Raw genomic sequence first — 22,006 nt, 5'->3', positions numbered from 1 at the left:
AGAGGAGAGGAGAGGACCAAACCTCCTCAGCCTCCTGCCCCACCACGCCAATCTCGTCGTCAGCCGTGATCCCCTGCCGCCCGTGCTCACCGCAGGTACGGCTTCCTCGTCGAGAACTTTTGGTTCCAGGTCCGAGCAGAGCCTCGGGTAGAGAGGGAAGCCATAGAAACGGCCTCCAATGGGAGCTCTGGCTGGAGATCGTAGTCTTTGGGGGCGGCTCACCGTCCTCCCATACTCCTGACACAGCGCCTCCCGACGACTCCCGCAACCCTTCCCCGCGGCCCTGCTCGCGCAGGTGGTCATCGCGCTGCAGCACGGCGCCTTCCTGCCGTGCTTTGAGGGGTCGGCGGCGGAGCACCCGACCTCCTCGCGCGGCGCGGCGGCCAAGCTCGCCTACTTCTCCTTCGCCATGTTTTGGTTCATGTCGCGCGCTACCTTCCCAAAGACCTCGTACGCCGACTGGGAGGCGGGCAATGAGGCGGCCAACGGACGCAAGCTCTCGGCCTGGCGGGTGGCGTGGATCAACCTGCAGGCGAGAGAGCGCCAGCCGCACCACGCCGCCGCCGCTGCCGGCGTCAGCTCCGCCGCCCGGTGGCGCGGATGTGGGCGGGCTGGGACGTGGGCGGTAGGATGTGGGGCGGCCCGCCGTGCGCGCTGTGCGACGAGCGCTCCTCCCGCCCCGCCCGTCCCTCGGCAGGTCAAGGTGGTGCGGCTCAACTATGTCTTCAAGTCGCAGGCGGCGGCGCACCCCGCCTCGCGCCTCGGCTGCATCTCGGCTCATCTCGGCGGATCTCGGGCCGGCAGGTGGCTGTGCCCTACTTTGTGTCGCTGCACATGCGAGGCCTGCTGCCGCCCGAGTGGCGCTTCGTCCCGCTCTTCGTCTCGCTCGACATCGCGCACAACGTGACCACCGCTTTCTTCCTGCAGGCGCCGCACCTCCCGCACCTCCCGCCCCTCCCGCCGCACACGCCGCACACGCCTCTCCCCTCCCGCCGCTCCCCGACGGGCTGCCGCCGCCTCCCCCCAGACGCTCAAGTTCCATGGCTTCATCTCGGCCACCACCTTCTCCTTCGCCTTCAACGCGACCGCCTATGCCGCCAACGCGGTCGTCGCCTATTACTTTCTGCACGCGAAGGTCGACCTCGTCGCCCTCCTGCCCAACCTCGCCCTCTCCGTGGTCAACCTCGCCTTCGTCTACCGCAAGCGCGGCGATCCGCGCTTCGTGCAGGTGCGAGTGCCTCCACCCTCCACCCTCCATCGTCCACCTCCCGCCTCCCGCCCCTCTGCCACCCACGGCCCCACACGCGCGCACCCCGACCCAACTCCTAGTTTATCTGCTTCGTCCTCGGCTTTGCGCTCCAGCTGACGGCGCTGCCGCCGCACCACGCTGCGGCGGTGGTCGGCGCGCTCGGCCTCGCCGCGACCGTCCTCGGCCAGCACGCGCAGAGGATCACTCAGTGGGGCGCCCGCTTCACGCACGCGGCCGGCGACGTGTCGCACATCGCTCTCATCGTCGGCGGCGGCTTCGTCGTCGCGGCGCTGCTGCACCCGCTCCTCTCGTGGCACATTGGCGAGAGCCGATCTCTCAGAGGGCTAGGGGTGGCCGTCGCTCCCTCTCCACCACCCCTCGGTGCCGCCGCAGGCCGGCTGATGCAGTACGAGCGCCGCGGCGCCGCCAGGCGCGAGCAGGACGCGGCGGCGAGGCGCAAGGAGGAGGGGCGGAGGAGCGCAGGCGGAGGGCGGCGAGCAGCGGGCAAGCGCCCATCCAGCACGACCAGCCACGCGCCTTCTCTGCGTCTGTAGGAGAGGGCGAGGCGGTGGCCAAGTCGCCGCGGGTCGTGGTCCTCACCTCCGCCGGCAAGGGCCTCAAGGCCAAGGCGGAGGGCAAGGACCCGCGCGAGGACGAGGACGCGCTCTCGGAGGCTGCGACAGCGTCGGGCCTCTCCAGGACGCCCTCCATGGGGGACGTGCTCCTCGCCAACCAGCAGCAGGCCGTCCTCCCCGACACCCTCCGGTGAGAGGGGCGTGAGAGGCGCACCCGCCCGCCACACAAGAGGCGTTAGTGTAGTAAGCTCGGACCCACGCAAGGGGCGAGCGAGCGGTGCGAGAGAGAGAGAGAGAGAGAGAGAGAGAGAGAGTCGAGTAGCCTCTTGCCGGGCGCGCGTCGCGAGCGTCGACACGGTCGTGCGAGCAGGAATCCGGTGTGCGGCGAGAGGCGCACACCCGAGGCGCAACGAGTCGAACCAGCGATTGGAGCGCATGCTGTGATCGACCTCGCGCGTCTCGCTCTCGCGGTCTCGGACGTCGGAGAGAGCGTGTACGTGGGCCCCGGTGCGCGCGCCGTGGGCGCACACACGTCTCGTCGCACGTCGGTGGAGTCGACGTCCACTTATGTTAGGATGAGCGGAGATTGCATTGCTTTATATATAGAGAGAGACTAGAAAGTTGTGAGTTAGAAATGGTTCAACACATCATCAAGAGTTTGGGCGGACGACACACACACATGACGCGCAAAAAAAACACAATCACAGACCACGCGGAGAGAGAGGATCGAGAGCGATAGCGCGAGGACCCTCGTGTCGCCCGTGTAGCCTCCCAACCATGTCCATGCAGACGTTCCCTCCACACCACATACACACCTGACGCCACATCAGCCGCTAGCATCAGCCACGCGCACAAGTCCTCAAAACACGCAAAACCCGGCCAAGTAGGCACGCCGCCTCACGAGACCGCGCCACCGCCACACTCGCAGAGCTGCTGGTGCTCAACCATCTTTGGCGGCAGCTTCCACGTCGGCAGGCTCGGCTCGGATGACACCTTTGATGGCGGCAGCGAGCACACAGGCGGCCCGGCGAGGCCGGCGGCGGGGGATGCCGCCGGGAGGGAGAGGAGCGGAGACTCGGAGAGGGCGATGAGCGCGCAAGGGACGCCGGACCGCAGCGTTGTTGGGCGGCCCTTCTTCTGCCACTGCGCCGGCGTCCAGCACCTGATGGGAGGGCGGCTCTGTGTGGAAGGCGGAGGAGTGAGTGTCAGAGATCGGTGTGTTGTGTGGAGTCGCCACCGCATCTGAATCGAGTGAATTTTGCCACTTCGCAGGTCTGGGCCGAGGATGTCATTGACCGCCTGCTTCGGGGGGTGAGGATGGCCGGGAGGGGAGAGGGGCCGGAGGGTCCAGCGGCTGAGCGCTGCTCTCCAGAGGTGACACAGAGAAAGGCAGGACGGAGCCTGCTGCCGCTGCAGCGCTGCTAGGTCCTCAAAGGCGGAACTGACGAGGAGCAGGAGAATCTCCAAGCCCTCCGCGTCGAGCGCCTAGCGTGGCAAGGGCAGGTAATGTGTAGAGACAAGGAGTAATTGGTTGTTCGCGTTTTCTTCACCCTTCCGTCGGCGAAGCCTTGCCGTGTATGCCCGTCGCTCACGTCCTGCAGGCACATGCACTCGGGGGAGAACTTCGCACTGAGCGCAGCCGCGTACCTGTCCATTTCGGCGACGATTTCCAGTCAGTAGAAGTCTTTCGGCTTCCTCTTCCTCGCAGAGGCCACAGCGACCGCACCACAAAGCAAAGCTCCCCCGGAGCAGCGCGCAGCAGACCCAAGCCAAGATGAATGAGTCGCTCCGCCGGGAGCGTCTCGCATGACAACATGCACATACATACATTCATTCATGACTCTCAGTCAGCGCTTTGATCCCAATCCCGACACATGTGTGACTCGCCTAGTGTGGAGACGCCGTGTACCGTGGGGCCTTCCTTGTTGTCCTAGCACGGGAGTACCCGTGTGGACCGGAGGTAACAGCAGCAGGGGTCATGTACCATGCGGAATCGACCCTATCCAGTGCTCAAGTGCTCAAGTGCAGCGCAGATCGTTACGGCTCATTCGTAATCGGTCGGCGAAGTGTGCCCCTCCTTCGCATCGCTTCCCATCCCACAAGCCTTCCAAAACAATGGTGAGCCTCTTCTCTACCTCGCTCGCGTTCACGATGCACAACCACGCGCGGCTGAGCAGCCCCGCATCGGCACGCGCTCCCGTCGTGTCGATGAATAGCCTCGAGTACAAATTCGTCTACGAGCAGGCTGGCTCCAACGCCAAGCCGGCGGGCTATGGAAAGGGCGACATGAAATTTGACAGGCAGACCCCTGCTCCTGCCTATCCGAAGCGGTCGTGGGCGAGCACGCTCGTGTACGAGTCGGCGGGTGCCAACGCCAAGCCGCTCGGTGCGTAACATACTCGATGGACAGAACTGACATGCACACCGAGACTGCCGCGCGACACCCGGCACCACCAATCTCCGTGATCATTTGCGCGGTGGCCAGACGGCTCACACCTGAGAGGGAAACGCATCTCCCTCCTTCCCCTAGGCGACGGCAAGGGCAACTCGCCAGACGCGCCCGCCAAGCCGGCGATGCCCGCGCAGGTCGCCTACCCGGCGCTGGAGCAGGAGTTTGTTTATAACTCGGCCGCCGCGCGCGCGACGCCGTTCGGCGACGGGAAGGGCAACGGCCCCGCGACGGCGCTGGTCGGGCAGGTCGTGCCAACCTCGCTCGGCAAGGCCAACTCGCTCGAGTATGACTTCGTCTATGAGCAGGCAGCCGCCGCCGCCGCACCGCTCGGCGACGGAAAGGCGAACTAGAGGCCGAGCTGGCCCCCACTCGCCCGCATGGCCGCCCGCTGCACGCACTTCCGGCCCGCCGCAGCCTCGCCCCGGCTGGGCGGCGAGAGGAGGACAGGCCGGAGCCGGTGCGAGGAGCAGGCGGCAGGAGGGAGGCTCTGCTCCTGGCCCGGCTTCTCTTCGGCGAACGCGGAGCGCGGCATAAGCCGCCTCCCCCCAGCGCTGCTCTGTACATGTAGCCATGCTTCGCTTTGATGACTGTGTTTCTGCTCCGATGGGTCTGAGAGCGCTACGTTGTGTGGCCCGCCTGTGTGTTTTTGGGCGGTTGTCGTTGATGGGGATCTGTTTGATCACACTGAGATGCGTCGAGAGTTGTGTGTGAGTTCCACGGACAGTTGTGTTGTGACGCACACATGAACTAATAGTAAAACGTATGCCATGCTCGCATGCTCCATGGACATTCGCACAAAGTAGATCCTGCTCGTGCTCTCGTGGCGGCTTTGGGCGCTGGCCGCTGCGCCCTGCGGCCATGCCTGCGGGGCTGGGCGGTGGGCGCCGCGCACGCGGCCGCGCGGCCCTCAGTTTGGTGTTTGCTGTTAGAGACAGAGCCGTACATTCCTCCCCTAGAGTCACACCTCGCCGCACGCGGCGACGCGGACCGGGCGGCGCGTCGCTCCGCTCTGCGAGCCCTCCTTCTCGATCCTCTTCACCACGTCCATGCCTGAAGTAACCTGGGACGGGCGGCGGCGAGCCGGTGGCGGCGGCGGCGAGCCATCTGGCGGCGGGCCGGGCCGGTGGCGGCGGGCAACTAGTTTGGAGAGGCGGCCGCGCCTTTCCAAACACGCAGTGCTTGCCGTCGAGAAAGGAGGTGTCGGAGGTGCAGATGAAGAACTGGGAGCCGTTTGTGTTTGGGCCCGCGTTGGCCATCGAGAGGGTGCCTGGGGCACAAAAGGGCAGGGTGAGGTACTAGGAGGCGCGGCGAATTCGAGGATGTGACAAGCTGCCGCCACCTGGGCCGCCGTGTCCGAGGTCGAAGTTCTCATCCTCAAACTTGGTCCCGTAGATGGACTTCCCGCCGGTCCCATTCTCGTTCGTAAAGTCGCCGCCCTGGCACATGAAGCCCGGGATCACGCGGTGGAACGGCGAGTCGGCGTAGCCAAAGCCCTTCTCGCCGGTGCAGAGCGCGCGGAAGTTCTCCGCCGTCTTGGGTACCTGGCGTCGGGTGGTGGCAAGAGATCGCGCGAGAGAGAACTTTGGTGGCGAGGGCGACGATGGCGGAGGCACACCGCTCCACCGAAGAGGCCCATCTCGATGCGGCCCGCGGGCTCGCCGCCGATGGACATGTCAAAGTAGACGGTGGTAGTCACGTCGGCGTCCTGCGAGGAAAGGCGCAGCGGCGCTGCTTATGCGAGGAGAGGAGGAGGGCTGAGAGAGGTTGTGTCAGGACAGGAGGAGGGCCGAGAGAGGCGCACACCGTCGGTCGCTGCTTTGGCATCATATTCTTCAGAAAGTCAAACTGCATGATCGCCGCGCTCCGCGTACGCGACGCGCGCGCGCCCAGCTTCAGGCCGTTCGTGACTGCCACGAGGCCGAGGAGGCAGACGAGGCTGGAGCGGCGCACTGAGGACATCGTGGAAATAAAGAATTCTTCGCGAAATCACAGCACACTGGCACGACAAGGGCGCGGACTGGCGCGGACTGGCACACACACCGGCTCACAATAAAGAATTAGCCGCGAGACGGCTACGAGCCTCGATCCGCACTTATCACGGATGCCTCTCTATGGAACTCGTTCTCATATTACTCATAGTAAACAGATAGTGAACACATCCCCACCATGTGTCCTTTTGTGCGGCGCCCCACAACGCCAGCGCTGCATGCCCAATATATAAGATGTGCCAGGCAGCCCCAGCCGAGGGGGACCTCACCTGAAGGATGCCCAGGGCCGCTGCTAGGGCTGCATCGTTGACGACCAGATCAACTCCCCATCGTGGCCGCAGCCGGTGCCGCGGGTGCAGTTCCCCTCCAGCTCCTCCTTGGTGCAGAGGCGAGCACCGGCAGCCTCACAGACGGCTTCCGCCTCGGCAAAGGTCTTGTCACTGTGGCAGCCATCCATGCCGCGGTCCGACTCCGCCCACGGGCAGCTGTCCCCACGCTTTGTCCAACCGTCGATGGGCGAGTCGGAGCAGCAGCGCACCTCGTGCGTCTCTGACGAGTCCGCCCATCGAGACGGCTCATTATTGCTGCACCTCCCGGCACGGCCGCACTCGACCCACCGCATTTCCACGGGTGCTCGCGTTCCACAATCGGAGCAGTCGCCTCCAAAGTCGCAGATGTCGTAGTCAGAGCCCGGCCCGCCGTCGTCGCAGTCGCCGTCGTTGAGGTGCGGACAGTTGGGATCGTCGACACACACGCCCGGTGGCGAGAGCAGCGGCGAGGGGGGCGGCGGCGGCGAGGGGGGCGGCGGCGGTGAGGGGGGCGGCGGCGGTGAGGGGGGAGGCCGCGGTGAGGAGGACGGCGGCGGCGAGGAGGACGCCGACGGCGGCGGCGGTGGAGAGGGCTTCGGAGAGGGTGGGGGCGGCGGCGAGATGGATGTCGACGGCGGCGCCGACGACGGCTCCTCGTCGCTGCTCCAGACAAGGTCAGAATCGTGGCCACAGCCCGTGCCCGCCGCGCAACCAGCTGCGAGCTCTGCGGCAGAGCACAGGCGGGCACCCGCAAGTTCGCAGATGGAACTGGCCTCGACGAACGTCTTCCGGTGGGCGCAAGCAAAGCCACCGTTCGACTCCCCCCACACCGAGCACCCGTCATTCTTCTTCCAGGAGTTTGAGATCCGCTCGTCAGCACAGCAGCGCACCTCGTGCTTCTCGTCGACGTCGGCCCATTTGGGCTCCTCGGAGCACCTGTTCCGGCGGCCGCACTCGACGTAGCGCTTCGAGGTTGGGTTCGGCGGCTCGGGATCTGTCGAGGAGTAGGTGCCGGTCAGCGTTGCGGCGCCCGACTCACCCCCGTATCCACCCACAACGATGTAGTACTGCGTATCCGCCTTGGGCACAAAGTCGTCGATGGAGGAGCCGTAGTCGACGCTGCACGAGCCAGAGTCGCCGTCGCACGCCGCCATCGAGAGGCTGCTGCACGAGCCTTCAAAGACTGAGAGGTCGGTGTCGAAGCCGCAGGTGGTCAGGTCAAGCTCGTTGCCCGGACGCACGCCATCAAGCTTGATCCAGAAGACTGGTCCTGCTCCTCCGAATGCGGTGTCAAGGCAGAGCGAGGCGTCGTAGCTGGACGGGCCCACGCCGAGCGAGGTATCGGCGATGTGCACCGAGAATGCGCTTGACGCGTCAATCGACAGCGCGGCCTCACATGACCTGCCCGGGCTCGGGCTCGACGACGGGGGCGGCACTGGGTTCGTAAGGCTGACGACGCGGTCGACGTAGATGATGCCTTCTCCACCGTCAGAGTTTGGGAGCTCGTTGACAACAGTGCACCCGCCACTCTGGACGTAGTCTGTCGCCCCACGCACAAGGACGCCAATCATCGTCCCGTCCTCGTCGAAGACGCCGCTGCCAGAGTTGCCTCCGAACGCGTCGGTCGAGGCGAGAAAGGACTCAAAGCCTGTATCCGCCCCGATGTCGGTGACCTTGCCGCCAGCCTCCACCTTGGCTGGAAGGCCGTCCGGAAAGCCGACCATGAGCAGCTTCTGGCGCGGCGTGGTCCGAACCAGCGTCTTGTGATAGCTGGCCGGGGTGCGGCCGGGGACAGCCCTGTCCAGCGTGATGTACGCAATGTCGGTGCCGCTTGAGTACCCAGACGAGTCCTCCCTGTAGTTGGTGCTGACCGACTTGCAAAAGAAAACGTCGTCGCGCGTGATTGCTGGGAATTTGGGGTTCCCGTTGTCGTCGTAGCCTGTGACGTAGTAGTTGAAGACGAATGCAGCGTCGTCGCATAGCATCTGGTTCCACACGCAGTGCGCAGCCGTTATGACATGGCTGTTGCCGACCAGCGTGGCCGAGCAGTAGGATAGCCGCGGGTGCTGCAGGAACTTCTGGTTCGGGCACATATTGCGCGCTGGCCCAAGTCGAAAGGAGTCCGGGTAGTCGTCAAGGACGCGGTACACGCCGTCCGAGTCGGGGCTGCCAAGGTCCGATCGAAAGATGTGCGCCATGATGGAGTTCTCGAGGAGGCCAAGCGCGAGGGCGTCATCGGAGTCGCTGGAGTCCAGCTCGTGCCAGTCTCGTCGGTCGTCGTTGCCGTACACGACCTTTGGCGCAACCGCTGTCAGCTGGCGGGCGCTCAGCTCGTCGGACGGAGTGACGGGCGCTCCGAGCGTGGAGGGAGTGACGGGCGCTCCGAGCGTGGAGGCGAGCGCGAAGAACATCGTTGTGGTTGTGCCCGGCTGCTGGCTGGAAAAGCAAGCGCAAATCGTAGTGTCGGACGTTCCGGCTGCCAAAACGCCCAAACTTGGCAGCGCGTGTCTCGGACATCCACCATGAGAGCACTTGAGCACTGGATAGGGTCGGTTCCGCATGGTACGGGACCCCTCGATCGTCTCGCCCTCCCTCACTGACTGGTGTGTTCATCCACCATGATATACGCAACCCTGTGAATGTTGGCGCCGTTGAGTGAGCTGAGTTTGGAGCTCACTCTGTCAGTCAGGCAATTCAATCAGTACAAAAACATGCCGCGCCACAGCGCCACACACAGCTTCGTTCGTTCGTTCGTTCGCTTGCTTGCTGTGATAAAGCAAGAAAACAACAGCCCTTAGGCTTAGCAGTCGAAACGGGCCGGGCCGCCGATAGCGATAATCTATTCTTGCACGGCTCAGGGCCTCTCCTCGCGGCGTGTGGCAGCGCTCTCCTCGATCGATGCCAGAGAGCGGAGTCCTCTATCTAGCGAGGCGAGTTTGTATTGAGGGCGCGTTTGGCTCTTGCGGTTGTCCTAGCGGTGGCAGCGGCCTGTTCCGCCTTGACCATTGCCAGTTCTTGAGCGGCCAACTCCACGCAACGCGTGTCGGGGACCTCCTCCCAGCGAGACTTGCTAGCACTGATGCGAATAATACCGGCGATCTCTTTGGACTTGGTAGAACCTTGGGGTACTGCCAGGCGCGCCAGCTCTCTGACGGGTCTGCGCACCGTGCGTCTCGCAAAAGAAGCAAGCCCTTCGGCTGGCCGAGCACATCTTCGGTTTGCACGTTCCAAGAGCCGAGGCCGGTGTAAGCCAGCCATAGCGTGGGTCGCTCCGTGTGCTGCCACGCCGCCCTGCCGCACACCGTCCGCTGGCTGGACTTCTCGTACACACCCAGCGCGAGGGTTTGCTTGCATGCGCCTTCCAGCCTGAGGCCGGCCGGGGCCAATCGACGTGCCGATTCTCGCTCGTGACTCGCACGCTCCTTGGCAGCCCCAAACTCGCCCTCGTCGAGCGAAACACAATGCACGTCCGCCGGCACCCACCCCACTTCGCCGCCCAAGTCCTGCTCCCACTGTGCGGCACAGCTGCCAGCAGGCGACGACTTGTTCTCGCGAAGGCGCAAAATGCCACGCGACCTGCCCAGCTCGTCGTGAAGTTGACAAAACCAGCCGTTCCCATACGGAGCTCGAGAGAGGGACAGGCGCGGCTCCTCAATGTGCCGCCAGCACGGCTGCCCGTTGACCTCGCGCTGCTCCAGGCGGTACAGACCCAGACAGAATTGCCATTCGATCGGTCGTTCGCCGAAGCGCTCGAGGCTTAGCGCCACTGGCGGCGGCTCTGCGTTGCGGCAGCGGCCAAACCTCTCTTCGAGCCAGCCGCCGCCCACGAGTCCAAAGGCGGCACATCCGCCAACGACGCTGCCCAGAACCGTAGCCGCAACACACGCAGTCCATGCCGGAGACGTCGGCTTTTGGCAATCGCCTTGCCGGTGGCGGTGAAGCAAGCGCACGGTTGGCGCTAGTGAGGCGAGGCCTCGGCAACGACGGAGGAGCAGCATGTACTCGGTTTCTTGAAGGGGAGGGTGCAGAGCGTCAGCGCGACGGCCACAATGAATTTCGACGACGGTGGTCTCGAGAGGCCCACTGCCATACCTGTGGTGGCAAAGCGACCACTAGTGAGGGGGGAACTGGCCGTCGCGGGAACTAAGTTGTCACGGCGGGCGACCCCGCAAAAGATTTTTTTAGCCAAAAGCAGCACACCGCGAGGGTGGGAGAAGGACAGAGTCCCCAGAGGAAGGATCGTGGAAGAACGATCAGCAGATCCGAGAGTGGCAAGAGGCGCATTTACAGCGGTTGTCCGCGACCATGTCGCCTCCCCTCCTCCCCTACCTACTTGTAGCTAGAGGCTGGTCGAAGGATGTGGCGGCTGGCGCCGTTCCTTTTCTTAGCATGGGAAAAGAAAGAAAGACAGAAAACAGACAACCCAAACGAGGGATGGCTTGGTGTCAGCCGTTTCGAGGGGTTTTTCTCGTGGCAACTTTTGAAAAGAAAGAAAACAGACACCCCAAGGGAGGGATGGGAGGACGGCACGCCGCCACCACACAGGGGGTTTTAAGGAGAGGGGTGTGATGCGCTAGCCGCCGCCCACCCTTGGGCGTCCGCCTCTTCCCAGCCTCTTCCTATCTCTCTTCGCAGTCTCTCTCCGATTCTCGCTGCAACCTTCATGCCACCTCGCGGTCGTCCCACTCTCGTCATTCTTTCCCTTGTCACTTCTTCCTCGGTCGCGTGGCAACTTTTGGGCGCCCCAACGAACCACCTCGAATTCTTTTTATCGCGCCTACAGCATGCCCGCCAAGCGGCGCGGTCGGTGGAAGAAGCGGCTGCGGCGGTCCGAGCCCACGGCGGCAAACGGCTGCGAGCCGCTCAATCGGTCCCGCACGCGCGACAGCATCAGCGAGCTCCCGGGCCACTTCCTCCGCCACTGGCCACACCGCTCGGTCAGCGCTCGGCACATGCAGGAGACGTACGACTCGCTCGTCAGCTGGGGCCGCACGCGCTTCCAGGTCGTGGGCGGCGCGCTCTACTACCCGGACCTAAAGCACAACACCTTTGGCTGCGTCCTCCGGCGGTCGCCCATCCTCGCGTGGGCACTGCTCGAGACGCTCGAGAGGCACCCGGTCGCCGACGTGGACATCCCGGTCAACTGCAGAGACAAGCCGGGCACCCCGCTGAGCCAGCGGCTCGGCGGCCGCACCGACCACGGCCCGCCCCTCGCCTTCTCGTACACCACGAGCGCGGCGCACGCCGACATCCCGCTGCCCGACTACACCTTCTGGGGCCTGCCCTACGCGCAGATCCCGCCCTGGGAGGCCTGGCTCGCTTCGACGGTCGGCGGCGGCGCGGGCGGCGGCGCGGGCGGCGACGCGGGCGGCGGCGGCGCGGCGGGCGGTGGTGTGGGCGGTGCGGGCGGTGGCGGCGTCGGGCTAGCTGCGAAGCGCGACGAGATGATCTGGGTGGGCTCTCCGACGAACCCGCTGCGCGAGGCTTTCCAGCACTGCGCGGCGCGAACCTTTGGCCACCGGCTTGTGCACCGGATGCCTGACAAGGAGGAGATGCACGACTTGGCGTGGCGCTGCCCGCCCGGCGCGGGCGCGACTCTCGCAGGCTCGAGGCACCCGTCCACCCATGAGTCGGCACTTGGCAGCAGCACTTGGCAGCAGCACTTGGCAGCAGCACTTGGCAGCAGCACTTGGCAGCAGCACTTGGCAGCAGCACTTGGCAGCAGCACTTGGCAGCAGCACTTGGCAGCAGCACTTGGCAGCAGCACTTGGCAGCAGCACTTGGCAGCAGCACTTGGCAGCAGCACTTGGCAGCAGCACTTGGCAGCAGCACTTGGCAGCAGCACTTGGCAGCAGCACTTGGCAGCAGCACTTGGCAGCAGCACTTGGCAGCAGCACTTGGCAGCAGCATTTGGCAGCAGCATTGGCAGCAGCACTTGGCAGCAGCACTTGGCAGCAGCACTTGGCAGCAGCACTTGGCAGCAGCACTTGGCAGCAGCACTTGGCAGCAGCACTTGGCAGCAGCACTTGGCAGCAGCACTTGGCAGCAGCACTTGGCAGCAGCACTTGGCAGCAGCACTTGGCAGCAGCACTTGGCAGCAGCACTTGGCAGCAGCACTTGGCAGCAGCACTTGGCAGCAGCACTTGGTAGTAGTATCTGTGCCATCCCACGAGTCTCGTGCTCTCTCCGTCACGCTGCAGCCGGCCTCTCCTCACCAGCCGGCGGCGCGGAGGCAGGCAAGTGGCGCGAGCCGTGCTCCATCAAGCCGCGAGGGTGGACGCCGCTCGAGGAGCAGTGCCGCTACAAGTACATCCTCCATTTGCCCGGCATCTCCGACTGGTGACAGCGCCAGAGCACCCGAGACTGTATCCACCATCCACTCAGCGCCCCCTCGAGGCTGCCGCCGCCACCCTCAACCCCCCCCCCCCCCCCACCCCCCTTCCAACTTCCACCCGGACCCCCAGGCTCGAGCACTTCAAGCACCAGCTCGCTTGCGGCTCCGTCAACATCTTCCTCGGCCGGATGCCCCGCCGGAGGCCCTCTGGCGCTGCCGGCGCTGCTGGTGCTGCGCCGTCGGGCGGCGTGCAGCCGCCGCACGCGTTTGAGCACTTTGACTTCTCGGGCGCGCTGCGCTCCCTGTTTCGGGGGGGGGGGGGGGGAGGGGAGGTTCGCTGAGATGTGCGCGAGATGTCAGCCGAGGGGCGTAGGCCCTCTGCTCCTCGAGGGCGAGACGTTCCTCTTCGTGCCTGCGACGGCGAGCAACGTGTGCGAGCGGCTGCAGGCGGCGCTGAGGGGCGAGCGGCGTTCGGTGGCAGCGCTGAGTTGTTAAGCTGCAGTTTGCGGTTGGGACGCAGGTGGCGCTCCATGGGCTCGAGGCGGCGCCGGAGCGAGGCGAGTGCCTCGCGGCGCGCGGGCAGCAGCTGGCCGCGGAGCTGTCGCTGCCGCGCGTGTACTCGTACCTCGCTGGCGTGCTCAACGAGGTTGAGGAAGGAGTTGACTAGCTCGAAGTAGTTAGTGGGCGTGTGTACGCGTACTTGGCTGGCGTGCTCAACGAGGCGCCGCGCTCATCCGCGGGTTGACTCACGGGCAGAGGTGCGAAGAGGCGCGTGTCACGCGTGGCCGCCCCCCCCCCCCCCCCACGAGGCGTCGGCGCGGCAGCGGCCCGACGTGGCGCGCAAGGCTGCGGAGAAGGGGGGGTCGCGCCGCGTCACCAAGGCGGGGTTGAGCCGCCGCTAGCTACGTCCTTTCCTCATTTTTTGGGACCTTTTTTCCGGGGCTGCGGGGGTACCCGCACCCCTCCCCCCCAATTTCGCGCCCCGCCCTATGCCCTCTGGCCTCGCCGGCAGGCAAACTTCTTCTCGTTTGTCCCGCCCGCGAAGCGTCCATGGATGGAGCAGGTCGCTCCCCCCCCCCTCCCCCCCCCCTCCCCCTTCCCACCCCGCCTCTTCCCACCCCGCCTCTTCCCACCACTCCTCTTCCACCCTCTCCTCTTTCCACCTCGCCCTCCCAAACAGGTCTTTGTGCCGTGGCACGCCGCCGCCTTCAATGCGACGCCCCTCCTGCCACCGCACGGCGGCGAGACGGCCTCGGGCCTCTTCCACTGAGAGGACACGCCGAGGAGTGAAGGCCCCGCGCCGTGGGCACCGGCGAGGAGCGTGGACTGTGTGCGCCGGGGAGCCGCTCGAGTCGTGGGTTGGCGCCGGCCTGCCTTCCCCTATTGGCTCTAGCCCCCTTGCCGCGCGATATATGTCCGATGACGCCACGCGATGTGACCGCGGGTCCTACACGGCGCGGGGATGAGTCGTTTTCTCGCGCGGGGCACACGTTGGAGGGTGCCGGCCGCGCCGCGGGCTTCTTTTTTGCGTCTATTTATTTCCACACGATCACGCGGTTGTCTGCAATTCCCCGAGGACGCAGAGGTACATGACTGACGTGCGCGTACATTGCGCGGGGCGGCACGTGTCCGGTGCTCTATGGTTCCGGTGAGCGCGGCCGCCGTGCCGGACAATGCAGCAAGCGCGTCCAAGATACTCAGCACGGCCCGCACTGTAATGACAGAGCGCCTGCGTGTCCGGGGAGACAACGATTGTAATGGGCAGAGTGTTGGAGAGAAGAACTCACAACCTTCTGGGGCCGGGGGCACGCGTGTGCTGGGTGTGCGGTTGTTTGTGCGAGTGCGCGCGCACCGAGCCCGATGTCGTCGGCGACGAGTGGGTCGCGTGGATTCCGTGGCCCGAGGCCGCCGTGCCGCGGCGCAGCAGGCTTTAGCCTCGGCGGCGGCCGCCGCGCGAGCGGCAATGCTCTCCTCTCCTCGCAGAGCTCAAAAATGCGCCGGATCGCCTCGAGAGGGAGGCACCGCAGTGGCCGCACGCATTCCTCCGCCAGGCGCGGCGCCGACGTGTTCGAGGCTCCCATGAGGAATGCGACGCGCTGCGCCGGCGCCAGCCGTGCTGGGATAACCTGGTTCTGCAGCTTTGCGTGTGCGGGGAGAAAGGACAGTCCGCCTGGCGGACAGCAGTCGCACTCGACGCCAAAGGCGGGATTGTGCTTGATCGTCCGACGCACCATTTTGCAAGCGGGGCAAGCGAGGGCCCGCACGACAATCGTGACGCGCGTGTGTGATGCCCCACGCTTGTAGGAGCTGGACTGCCACCCAGCAAACCGCGAGCAACCGAAATAAAAAGAATTTATGGCGAGCGGAGTCATGGCGGAGTTCGAAACCTCCGTGAGCACCTTTGGCGGTTCCTCTCGCTCCCCATCGAGCTCCTCTAGCAGCACGGCTCTTCCTGTGTGCCGGCACAGAGCTCCGTGCCAGCCCTCCAGCGTGATAGGAATGAGTGTATCGCTTTGTCCTTTGACGGATCGACCGTGCTTATTATCAAGACTGAAATGACGCGCACACAGTGACACATCATACGACACATGCTCTCCCACCCGCCGGGACGCAAAACGCTCTCGACGAGAGCCACAAGAAGCCCGTCCGCACAGCAAGCCGCTCTGTCGAACACGTTGCTCGCTCGATGCCGGCGACCGCATGTCGCACGCGGTAGACGGTGGCGTAGCTAACAGAGAGAGAGAGAGAGAGAGAGAGAGAGAGAGAGAGAAACCGCCAATGGCCGTTATCCGTTAGTGCGGACGTCGCCGCGGCTCGCCTCTGCCGCGGCGGCTGCTGCGTGCACGCGGCGGCGCCGCTCTCTCGCGAGACGGCTGGCGACGCGGCTCGCCGCCGACGTACGGTGCGCTCGTCCGACGGTCCGCAGCGTGGCGTGCGCGGCGCTGAGCGCCGCTCTGCGAGCGCCTCTGCGCCTGCACTGCCTGTCTCTGTTGCTGATGGTGGTGGTGGTGCTGCTGCTGCTGGTGCCGATGCTGCTGTTGGCGCGGCGCGGCTGTGCGACTGGGCTCGACGCGCGCGTCGCGAGCGTCTGACGCGGCGGGCGGCGTCGGGCAGGTGCGCTTCTCTCTCGGGTGGTGGTGGTGGTGCTGCTGCTGCTGCTGGTGGTGCAGATGCTGGTGCTGATGCGGTGCGGCTCTCCGACTCGACTCGGTGCGCGCGTCGCGGCGATCTGACGCGGCGGGCGGCGTCGCGGGCGGCAGCGATCGCGGCTCGACGGTGGAGGTGGAGGCTGGTGGCTGTGGTGGACTTTGAGTTTATTTCATGGTCGAGTACGGGGACCGGGGGGTCAACCGGGAGGCAGGGGGTTCAACCAGGCGACGGCGGACCGTGGGCCATCGCGGGGACGGCCCGCCGGAGGCGGGCTCGATTGATCCGGATGGTCTCACCCGGTGGGTGGCACCGAGGCGTCTTGGACGCTCAGCTCTACCTTAAGCTCCTGAGGGGCGCGTGGTTTTAACCACGTAGTAGGACTACAACCCACCACAGACACCCTCCCCACTCCTCACGTGTACACACTCCCTCACCCTCTCCTCTCTCCTCTCTCTCTCTCTCCTCTCTCTCTCTCCTCTCCTTGTCTGTGCTGTCTGCCTGACTCAGGCACTAACTCTGCCGATGCGTGATTGTGTGTGGGCTGCTCCGAGGGGGCCCTCTGTGCGATCCGACGGGTAGGGGGGCTGTGCCCGGGCGGTGTCCGGTGTGGAGTCCCCTTCTGATCCCGCCTGTGCTGTTGGGTGTGAGGTCGTGGAAGCTTCGATCCCAAGGGGGGGAGCCGAGCCCACTCATAACCAACTCTTAGGGGCAGTAGGTGGGCGAGCCTCGAGCGCGCTCATCTCGATCGTCAAGACGTCGCTACGCGCGGTCTTCCGCGGGGGGAGCTGCGTCGACGGGTGCGGGATCGCGGCGCAGTCAGTGCCGCGGCGAGGCCTCCGGCTGTTTGCGGCGGGCGGCTTGCTGCTCGCTGCGATGGCGAAAAACTCGTCTCGCCACACGCCAAGGGCTTATGCTCTGGCGAGACGTGAGGCGAATGCGCCCAGGAGGGGAGGGCGCATGCGTAACGACGCTGCTAGAGATGGCTTTCGGGGCCCAGAGATAAAACTTCTGTGATGCCATGCGTGACCTAGTAGTGTCCCCAGCTATGGGCGTGTCCACGTTGGAGCCAGGTGTGGTGTGGGCGCGAGAATAGCTCCGCCGTTCATGGAGGCAACCGATGCGAGTCGACTGGTGTGTGTCGTCGTGGTTTCGTATCAAGAATTCTCTCTCTCTCGTAGCTAACACCACATCGGTCCCTATAATCTGCGGTCCTTCACACCGCAATCGGTCCTTCGCCTTCGTCCCTAACCCCAAAAGGAATTACCTACCACAAAACAATGTAGTCTTCCGTGTTTTCCGGGAAAAAAGAAACCCCGAGGCCTTATCTTCGGGTCCGCGACTGGCTCGGGTAGTTTTGCCCGGTGGCCTGGCGGCGGCGGGGCCACACCAGTTTGCCCATTTGGACCCAGCCCTCGCCGCGTCCCTCCCTCTGATACTGCTTGACGAGCGCCGCCCGTAGCCGCGCAACGCTCCGCGAATGCGCGGGTTTGGTCGCGAGGTTTATCGTCTCCTTTGGATCCGCGCGCAAGTCAAACAGCTCCTCACTGCCATCTTGGGCGTTGAAGACGTACTTGAGAAGCGACTCGCCGTCGACGACCGCACTCCTATCGACAGAGCTAACTAGGGCTCGCCACGAGTTCATTTCTTGGCAACCCCTCTCTGGTTGAGCTCGCTGCAATCTCGGCGCGATCGTGATCTCATCGCAATCTAATCATGACCAATGATTGCTTTTATGGTTGCACGTGGAGTGCTCCAGGGTGAGCGAGGCGCGCCACGCAGCTGCACACCAACCGCCACCGCTGACGGGCGGAGCATTGGTGCTATTTCCGCTCAGCAGGCAGAGCAGCGAGCTGCCTTCGATGCCAGCCGGCCCGATTGCCTCTGGAAGAATGCCCGCGGCGTGGACAAGCGTGGGAGCGACGTCTCGAAGCTCAACAACCGCATCGAGCGTGCTGCCGCGCGGAATGCGCACGGGAGGGAGGGAGGGTGGCCACGCCTCGGGCCAGCGGAGGAGCATCGGGATGTGCGCAGAAAACTCGTAAGGGTATCCCTTTCGCCAATGGAAATGGTCGCCCTGACCGTCGCCGTGGTCTGAGAGGAAGAGCCACAACGTTCGCTCGAGCAGCCCCGTAGTGCGCAAAACCTCGTGCACCGCGCTTATCTTCTCGTCGACAAAACGCACGCTCGCGTGGTACGCGCGGCGCGCGAGCCGCTCCTCCTCGGCCGGCATCTCGCCGCACCACGAGTCGGGAAAGGGTTTGTGCGCGGTCCCACGCTGGTCGCAGGTGGCAAAGTGCGCCGACCACCCATCAACGCTGCGCGCCGGAGGTGGGATGGCATCGTACTGCACCGCGTCGAGCAGCCGCTGCGGCGGGTCGTACGGCGAGTGGGGCCGGTGAAAGGAGAGCTTGAGGAGGAAGGGCGGCCGACCTAGGCGCCCCGCGTCTCGATGGGCGCGGAGGAAGGCAACCGCCTTGCGGCCCGCCCACGCCGTCGGATGCAGCTCCTCGTCGCACGCAAACGCCGCCCCGCGCCACGAGTTCATATCCAGAGTCGGCCAGCAAACGTTTGCAGGTGTCGAGCCATTGGCCATGTCGCGGCGGTACCCCACTTGCTCAGCAAAATACTCGCGGTACTGGTCGTGCTGGCCCGTTTTGCCGTCGTAGATCTGCCAGCTTTGATAGCTGTGACTGTGCTCCCGGCCACCCTCGAGCCCTGCGGACAGGTTCCAGCCAAAGTTGTTCTTGCCAACCACCGCTGCCTGGTAGCCCACCGACGCGAGCGTGCGTGGAAACTCCCACGGGTATGAAAGAGCGATCGGGCCCACTCCGAGCAGCCCATGCCCCCAGGGCGAGCGGCCCGTGAGAAGTGCGGCGCGCGCGGGCGCGCAGGTCGGGGTGGAGGAGTAGGCGCGGGAGAAGAGCACACCCTCCCGTGCCAGGGCGGCAAAGCCTGGCGTGTGCAGGGCGGGCGTAACCGGCGAGAGCGCGTCAAACCGGAGTTGATCCGCCATAGAAAGCAACAGATTCATGCTGGCTCCTGGCGATACGAACGGTACCGACCGGCAGCTCTGATGCTGGGAGAACGGGCGGGGCTCGTACGATTGTGCTGAGCGTGTGGACGTGTGCGGTGTGGGGTGAGAGATAAAAGCACAAATCGGCGGCAATTTACGTTTGATCGAATCGCGCGGTTTGGGGCAGTTTTGGGGGGGGAAGAAAGCCGTGCGGCGAGAAAAGCGGGGGGCTCAACAAATACCAGAAAGAATATTGGACTCAGGGAGTGCAACTGCCACCGCACCCAGGCCAGCGGGAGCCGATTATCAGCTGCGCCGAGGACAGCCGCTGACCGACCGCTCCCTCAGTGTGCCGCTCCGCGGCACACCCCTGGCCGGCCTGGGGGGAGGCGGGGGCCGCCCCCGGCCCACACCGTGGTCCGTGCGCCGCGCCGCAGTGCGGAAACGGGGCCCCGGCTCCCACTAGTCTCCACTAGGCACTAGCACCGACTTCCCGATCTAAGTATACGAACCCGTGTCTCTTATGTCAGAGGCGCAGATTTGGAAAGATCTCGGAGGAGTACACAGATAGACCCTCTAACCATAAGAAAACTGGACGGCAACCTGATCGGTCGTGCTGACCGCCGACCGATGGCTCCAGACAGCAAACAGACCGACGTTGTGCACGCGGCCGGCCGGGCAAGAGGCTTGACATGATCCGGCCCTGCGACCCTGACGCTGCTGCCCCAGCTGTCAGACATGTGAGAGCGGTTTTGGATTCACCGCACACAGCCGCCCTCTGTTCAGTAGCCACCCACTGTGGTCGCAGAAGCAGGTCCTGGGTGACGGGACCCTTTCCGCCATCAGCCGAGGAACACGCTGCAGGCGCCGCTGTGGCCGCCAAAGCAAGCGATGGCCATGCCAATGAAGGCGTGGGCCCAGCCCCAAATGGCGGAAAGGGTCCCGGCACCTCTCACCCCTCTTACTGGCTCAGCATCCTTGCAGGTCTCGCAGCAGTACTCTTTCGCCTCCGCGTGGGAGCAGTAGCCAATATTGGCCAAACCTTCGCAGCTTTCCACACCACCCAGTTCCAGCAGGGAAGCTGCGCCCTTAACCGTCGCCGGGGGAGTGTCGATGCACTCCATGCCCGTTGCAAAGGCGCTGACGACGCCAATGAGCGCAAAGGGAACGAGCCGAACGAGCAGCTTCATATCTGTGCAGCGGCGCGTGGGGGGCGTTGCGGCGTGGGCAGGCTGGCGAGCGGCGCTCCGCTCGCGGCGCGGAGAGCGTGCGGGAATGCCGGGGCGGGCGTGGCAATCCATCGGGAGGATTGGACTGCGTGGAGCAGGTAGGGGCATGTGGCGCGGCAGGGGCGCTGGTGTGCTGCGAGGCGTGCGTCGCTGACGCCCACCGATCAACCTCGTTTTGCTGCGCGATATCGGCGAAACTCACAGCGCCCGCCGAGGACCTCCACCCACCCAGGACGCTACTCAAGTTGAGGCGCCCTCCGAGGGGAGCCTCCACAGGAGAAAGGGACCGCGTCGGTATGTTGGTGTCCAGTCCGAGCCTGGCTGTTCTTGCCCTCGATGCATACATACACGTAGAGAGAGAGACCCTCTCCCTTTTCTCCCAGTAATAAGCTAAAAGCAGCAGTCCTCCTCCGGGAATGTACGTAAGAGCTACATACACTGAAAAGTACGTACACGTACATACCGGTCCATACACCAGGGCTTACACTGTTACACACGGACTGCACAGGCATGGCGCCAAGTTTTCTTCTTGTCTGCGACTAGCCGGATCTAGGGGGGGTCTTCTGACTGTTGCCGCTGTGTGCGGTGCCCTCGGTCTCCATTCACGTACCTACCTGCCTACCGACCCCAGGCGCAGCAAAGCGAACAACGCTCGAGCACGACTGAGCACGAAGTCCCCCCCCCCCACCCTTCCCGGGCCCGGTGGGTGCGCGCTCCCTCGTGCCTGGCGAGCCACCCCTGCTCTGCTCCCTCGTTGTCAGAGCTACAATGGCGAAGAAACGACGTCGCGATCCAGACGACGCCGGTGGCAGCAGTACGCGAGGCCCTCCCGTGGCCACCACCTCGGGCCGGCTCGGCGGTGGCGCTGGCGCGTCCGACGATTGGCAGACCGCTCGGAGATCTTGGGCGGCGATAGCTGAGGTGCTCGGTCCGGCAGCGCGCGAGAAGCGGATCTGGATGCCCTTCTACTACGACGGAGCGTGCGCCGAGCACCTGCGTGAGCTCGGTTTCACGCGCGTGCACCACAAGCGGGAGGACTTCTTCGTGCAGGTGCGCAACCCAAAGTTCCTCAAAAAGGTTGATCTGATCCTCGACAACCCGCCCTACACCTCGCCAGAGATGAAGGAGGCGGTGCTACGCGCGCTAGCCTCGACAGGCAAGCCGTTCGTCATGCTGCTGCCCATCTCGGTGCTGCACGTCGGCTTTGCGCGCGAGGTGCTGGACACGGACAAGCTGCAGGCAGTCGTGCCGCGGCGGGTGTACGTGCGCAAGACGGGCGGCGAGGAGGTGCCCTTCAAGTACCTCTGCTGGCTTTGTTGTGGCGTCCGGCTCAAGCGCGACCTGATACTCATCGACGACGATGACGATGCGGCGGCGGCGGACTGACAGATTAACTTTGGCGTTTTGGCGACCGCGAGACAGTCAGAAGGAAGGAGTGGAGAGATTTAACAGGACGTTCTAAAAGTACGCCTTCTTCTGCACACACGCAACAGTACAAGTAGCGTGCCCGGAGAGGCAAAAGGCCCACTCCCACACGAGCACATCAACGGTGGAAATTCTCAAATGTCAAAACGCCGGGAACCCGGACCCGCGGCGCGCGGGCGGAGCGCTTAGAGGGGCGAGAGAACCGAGAAGGCACAAGCGGAGAAGCACGGGAGCGGCTGGGCCGCGAGCGCGCGACCGCAGCGGCGCGTACTATAAGTACTAT

The 22,006-nt window shown here is 64.9% G+C and overlaps 8 protein-coding genes across 8 annotated transcripts; 4 read left to right on the top strand and 4 right to left on the bottom strand.

Annotated features, from left to right (window-relative positions):
- Positions 1-1,527: 1,527 nt before the first annotated feature.
- Positions 1,528-2,470, top strand: EMIHUDRAFT_440841 (hypothetical protein; the record flags this gene model as incomplete). The annotated part of the gene is made up of 3 exons (XM_005788207.1): positions 1,528-1,570; positions 1,643-1,732; positions 1,804-2,470. Coding segments are annotated over 3 exons (359 nt in total), but the record flags the coding sequence as incomplete, so codon positions are not given.
- EMIHUDRAFT_440839 (hypothetical protein) lies at positions 2,429-3,545 on the bottom strand. The gene is made up of 3 exons (XM_005788206.1): positions 3,375-3,545; positions 3,062-3,309; positions 2,429-2,986 (listed from the first exon to the last, which is right to left on the bottom strand). Exons 1-3 carry the CDS (start codon positions 3,477-3,479, stop codon positions 2,722-2,724), a joined length of 618 nt encoding a protein of 205 aa, XP_005788263.1. The 5' UTR covers positions 3,480-3,545; the 3' UTR covers positions 2,429-2,721.
- A 361-nt stretch (positions 3,546-3,906) lies between these two features.
- Positions 3,907-5,048, top strand: EMIHUDRAFT_440838 (hypothetical protein). The gene is made up of 3 exons (XM_005788205.1): positions 3,907-4,210; positions 4,355-4,979; positions 5,001-5,048. Exons 1-2 carry the CDS (start codon positions 3,940-3,942, stop codon positions 4,624-4,626), a joined length of 543 nt encoding a protein of 180 aa, XP_005788262.1. The 5' UTR covers positions 3,907-3,939; the 3' UTR covers positions 4,627-4,979; positions 5,001-5,048.
- On the bottom strand, positions 5,006-5,951 carry EMIHUDRAFT_423385 (peptidyl-prolyl isomerase; the record flags this gene model as incomplete). Its single annotated transcript, XM_005788204.1, has 5 exons — positions 5,006-5,153; positions 5,215-5,336; positions 5,437-5,543; positions 5,616-5,817; positions 5,892-5,951. 4 exons carry the CDS (start codon positions 5,946-5,948, stop codon positions 5,235-5,237), a joined length of 468 nt encoding a protein of 155 aa, XP_005788261.1. The 3' UTR covers positions 5,006-5,153; positions 5,215-5,234.
- Positions 5,952-11,356: 5,405 nt separating this feature from the next.
- On the top strand, positions 11,357-14,454 carry EMIHUDRAFT_467324 (hypothetical protein; the record flags this gene model as incomplete). The annotated part of the gene is made up of 8 exons (XM_005788203.1): positions 11,357-11,972; positions 12,773-12,911; positions 13,037-13,194; positions 13,280-13,353; positions 13,427-13,552; positions 13,716-13,787; positions 13,919-13,969; positions 14,087-14,454. 8 exons carry the CDS (start codon positions 11,357-11,359, stop codon positions 14,174-14,176), a joined length of 1,326 nt encoding a protein of 441 aa, XP_005788260.1. The 3' UTR covers positions 14,177-14,454.
- On the bottom strand, positions 14,428-15,216 carry EMIHUDRAFT_423383 (hypothetical protein). Its single transcript, XM_005788202.1, has 2 exons — positions 14,759-15,216; positions 14,428-14,635 (listed from the first exon to the last, which is right to left on the bottom strand). The coding sequence occupies exons 1-2, from the start codon at positions 15,138-15,140 to the stop codon at positions 14,604-14,606; spliced, it is 414 nt and encodes a 137-aa protein (XP_005788259.1). The 5' UTR covers positions 15,141-15,216; the 3' UTR covers positions 14,428-14,603.
- A 2,161-nt stretch (positions 15,217-17,377) lies between these two features.
- On the bottom strand, positions 17,378-19,069 carry EMIHUDRAFT_110584 (hypothetical protein; the record flags this gene model as incomplete). Its single annotated transcript, XM_005788201.1, has 2 exons — positions 17,378-17,660; positions 17,844-19,069. 2 exons carry the CDS (start codon positions 19,067-19,069, stop codon positions 17,378-17,380), a joined length of 1,509 nt encoding a protein of 502 aa, XP_005788258.1.
- A 1,792-nt stretch (positions 19,070-20,861) lies between these two features.
- Positions 20,862-21,765, top strand: EMIHUDRAFT_440832 (hypothetical protein). Its single transcript, XM_005788200.1, has 2 exons — positions 20,862-20,971; positions 21,060-21,765. The coding sequence occupies exon 2, from the start codon at positions 21,067-21,069 to the stop codon at positions 21,682-21,684; it is 618 nt and encodes a 205-aa protein (XP_005788257.1). The 5' UTR covers positions 20,862-20,971; positions 21,060-21,066; the 3' UTR covers positions 21,685-21,765.
- The last annotated feature ends 241 nt before the right edge of the window (positions 21,766-22,006 follow it).

This window comes from Emiliania huxleyi (genome assembly GCF_000372725.1).
Source record: "Emiliania huxleyi CCMP1516 chromosome Unknown EMIHUscaffold_137, whole genome shotgun sequence".
Taxonomy (NCBI): Eukaryota; Haptophyta; order Isochrysidales; family Noelaerhabdaceae; genus Emiliania; species Emiliania huxleyi.
Note: the sequence above shows the minus strand (reverse complement) of the source record. Positions and strands in the feature narration are given on the sequence as shown.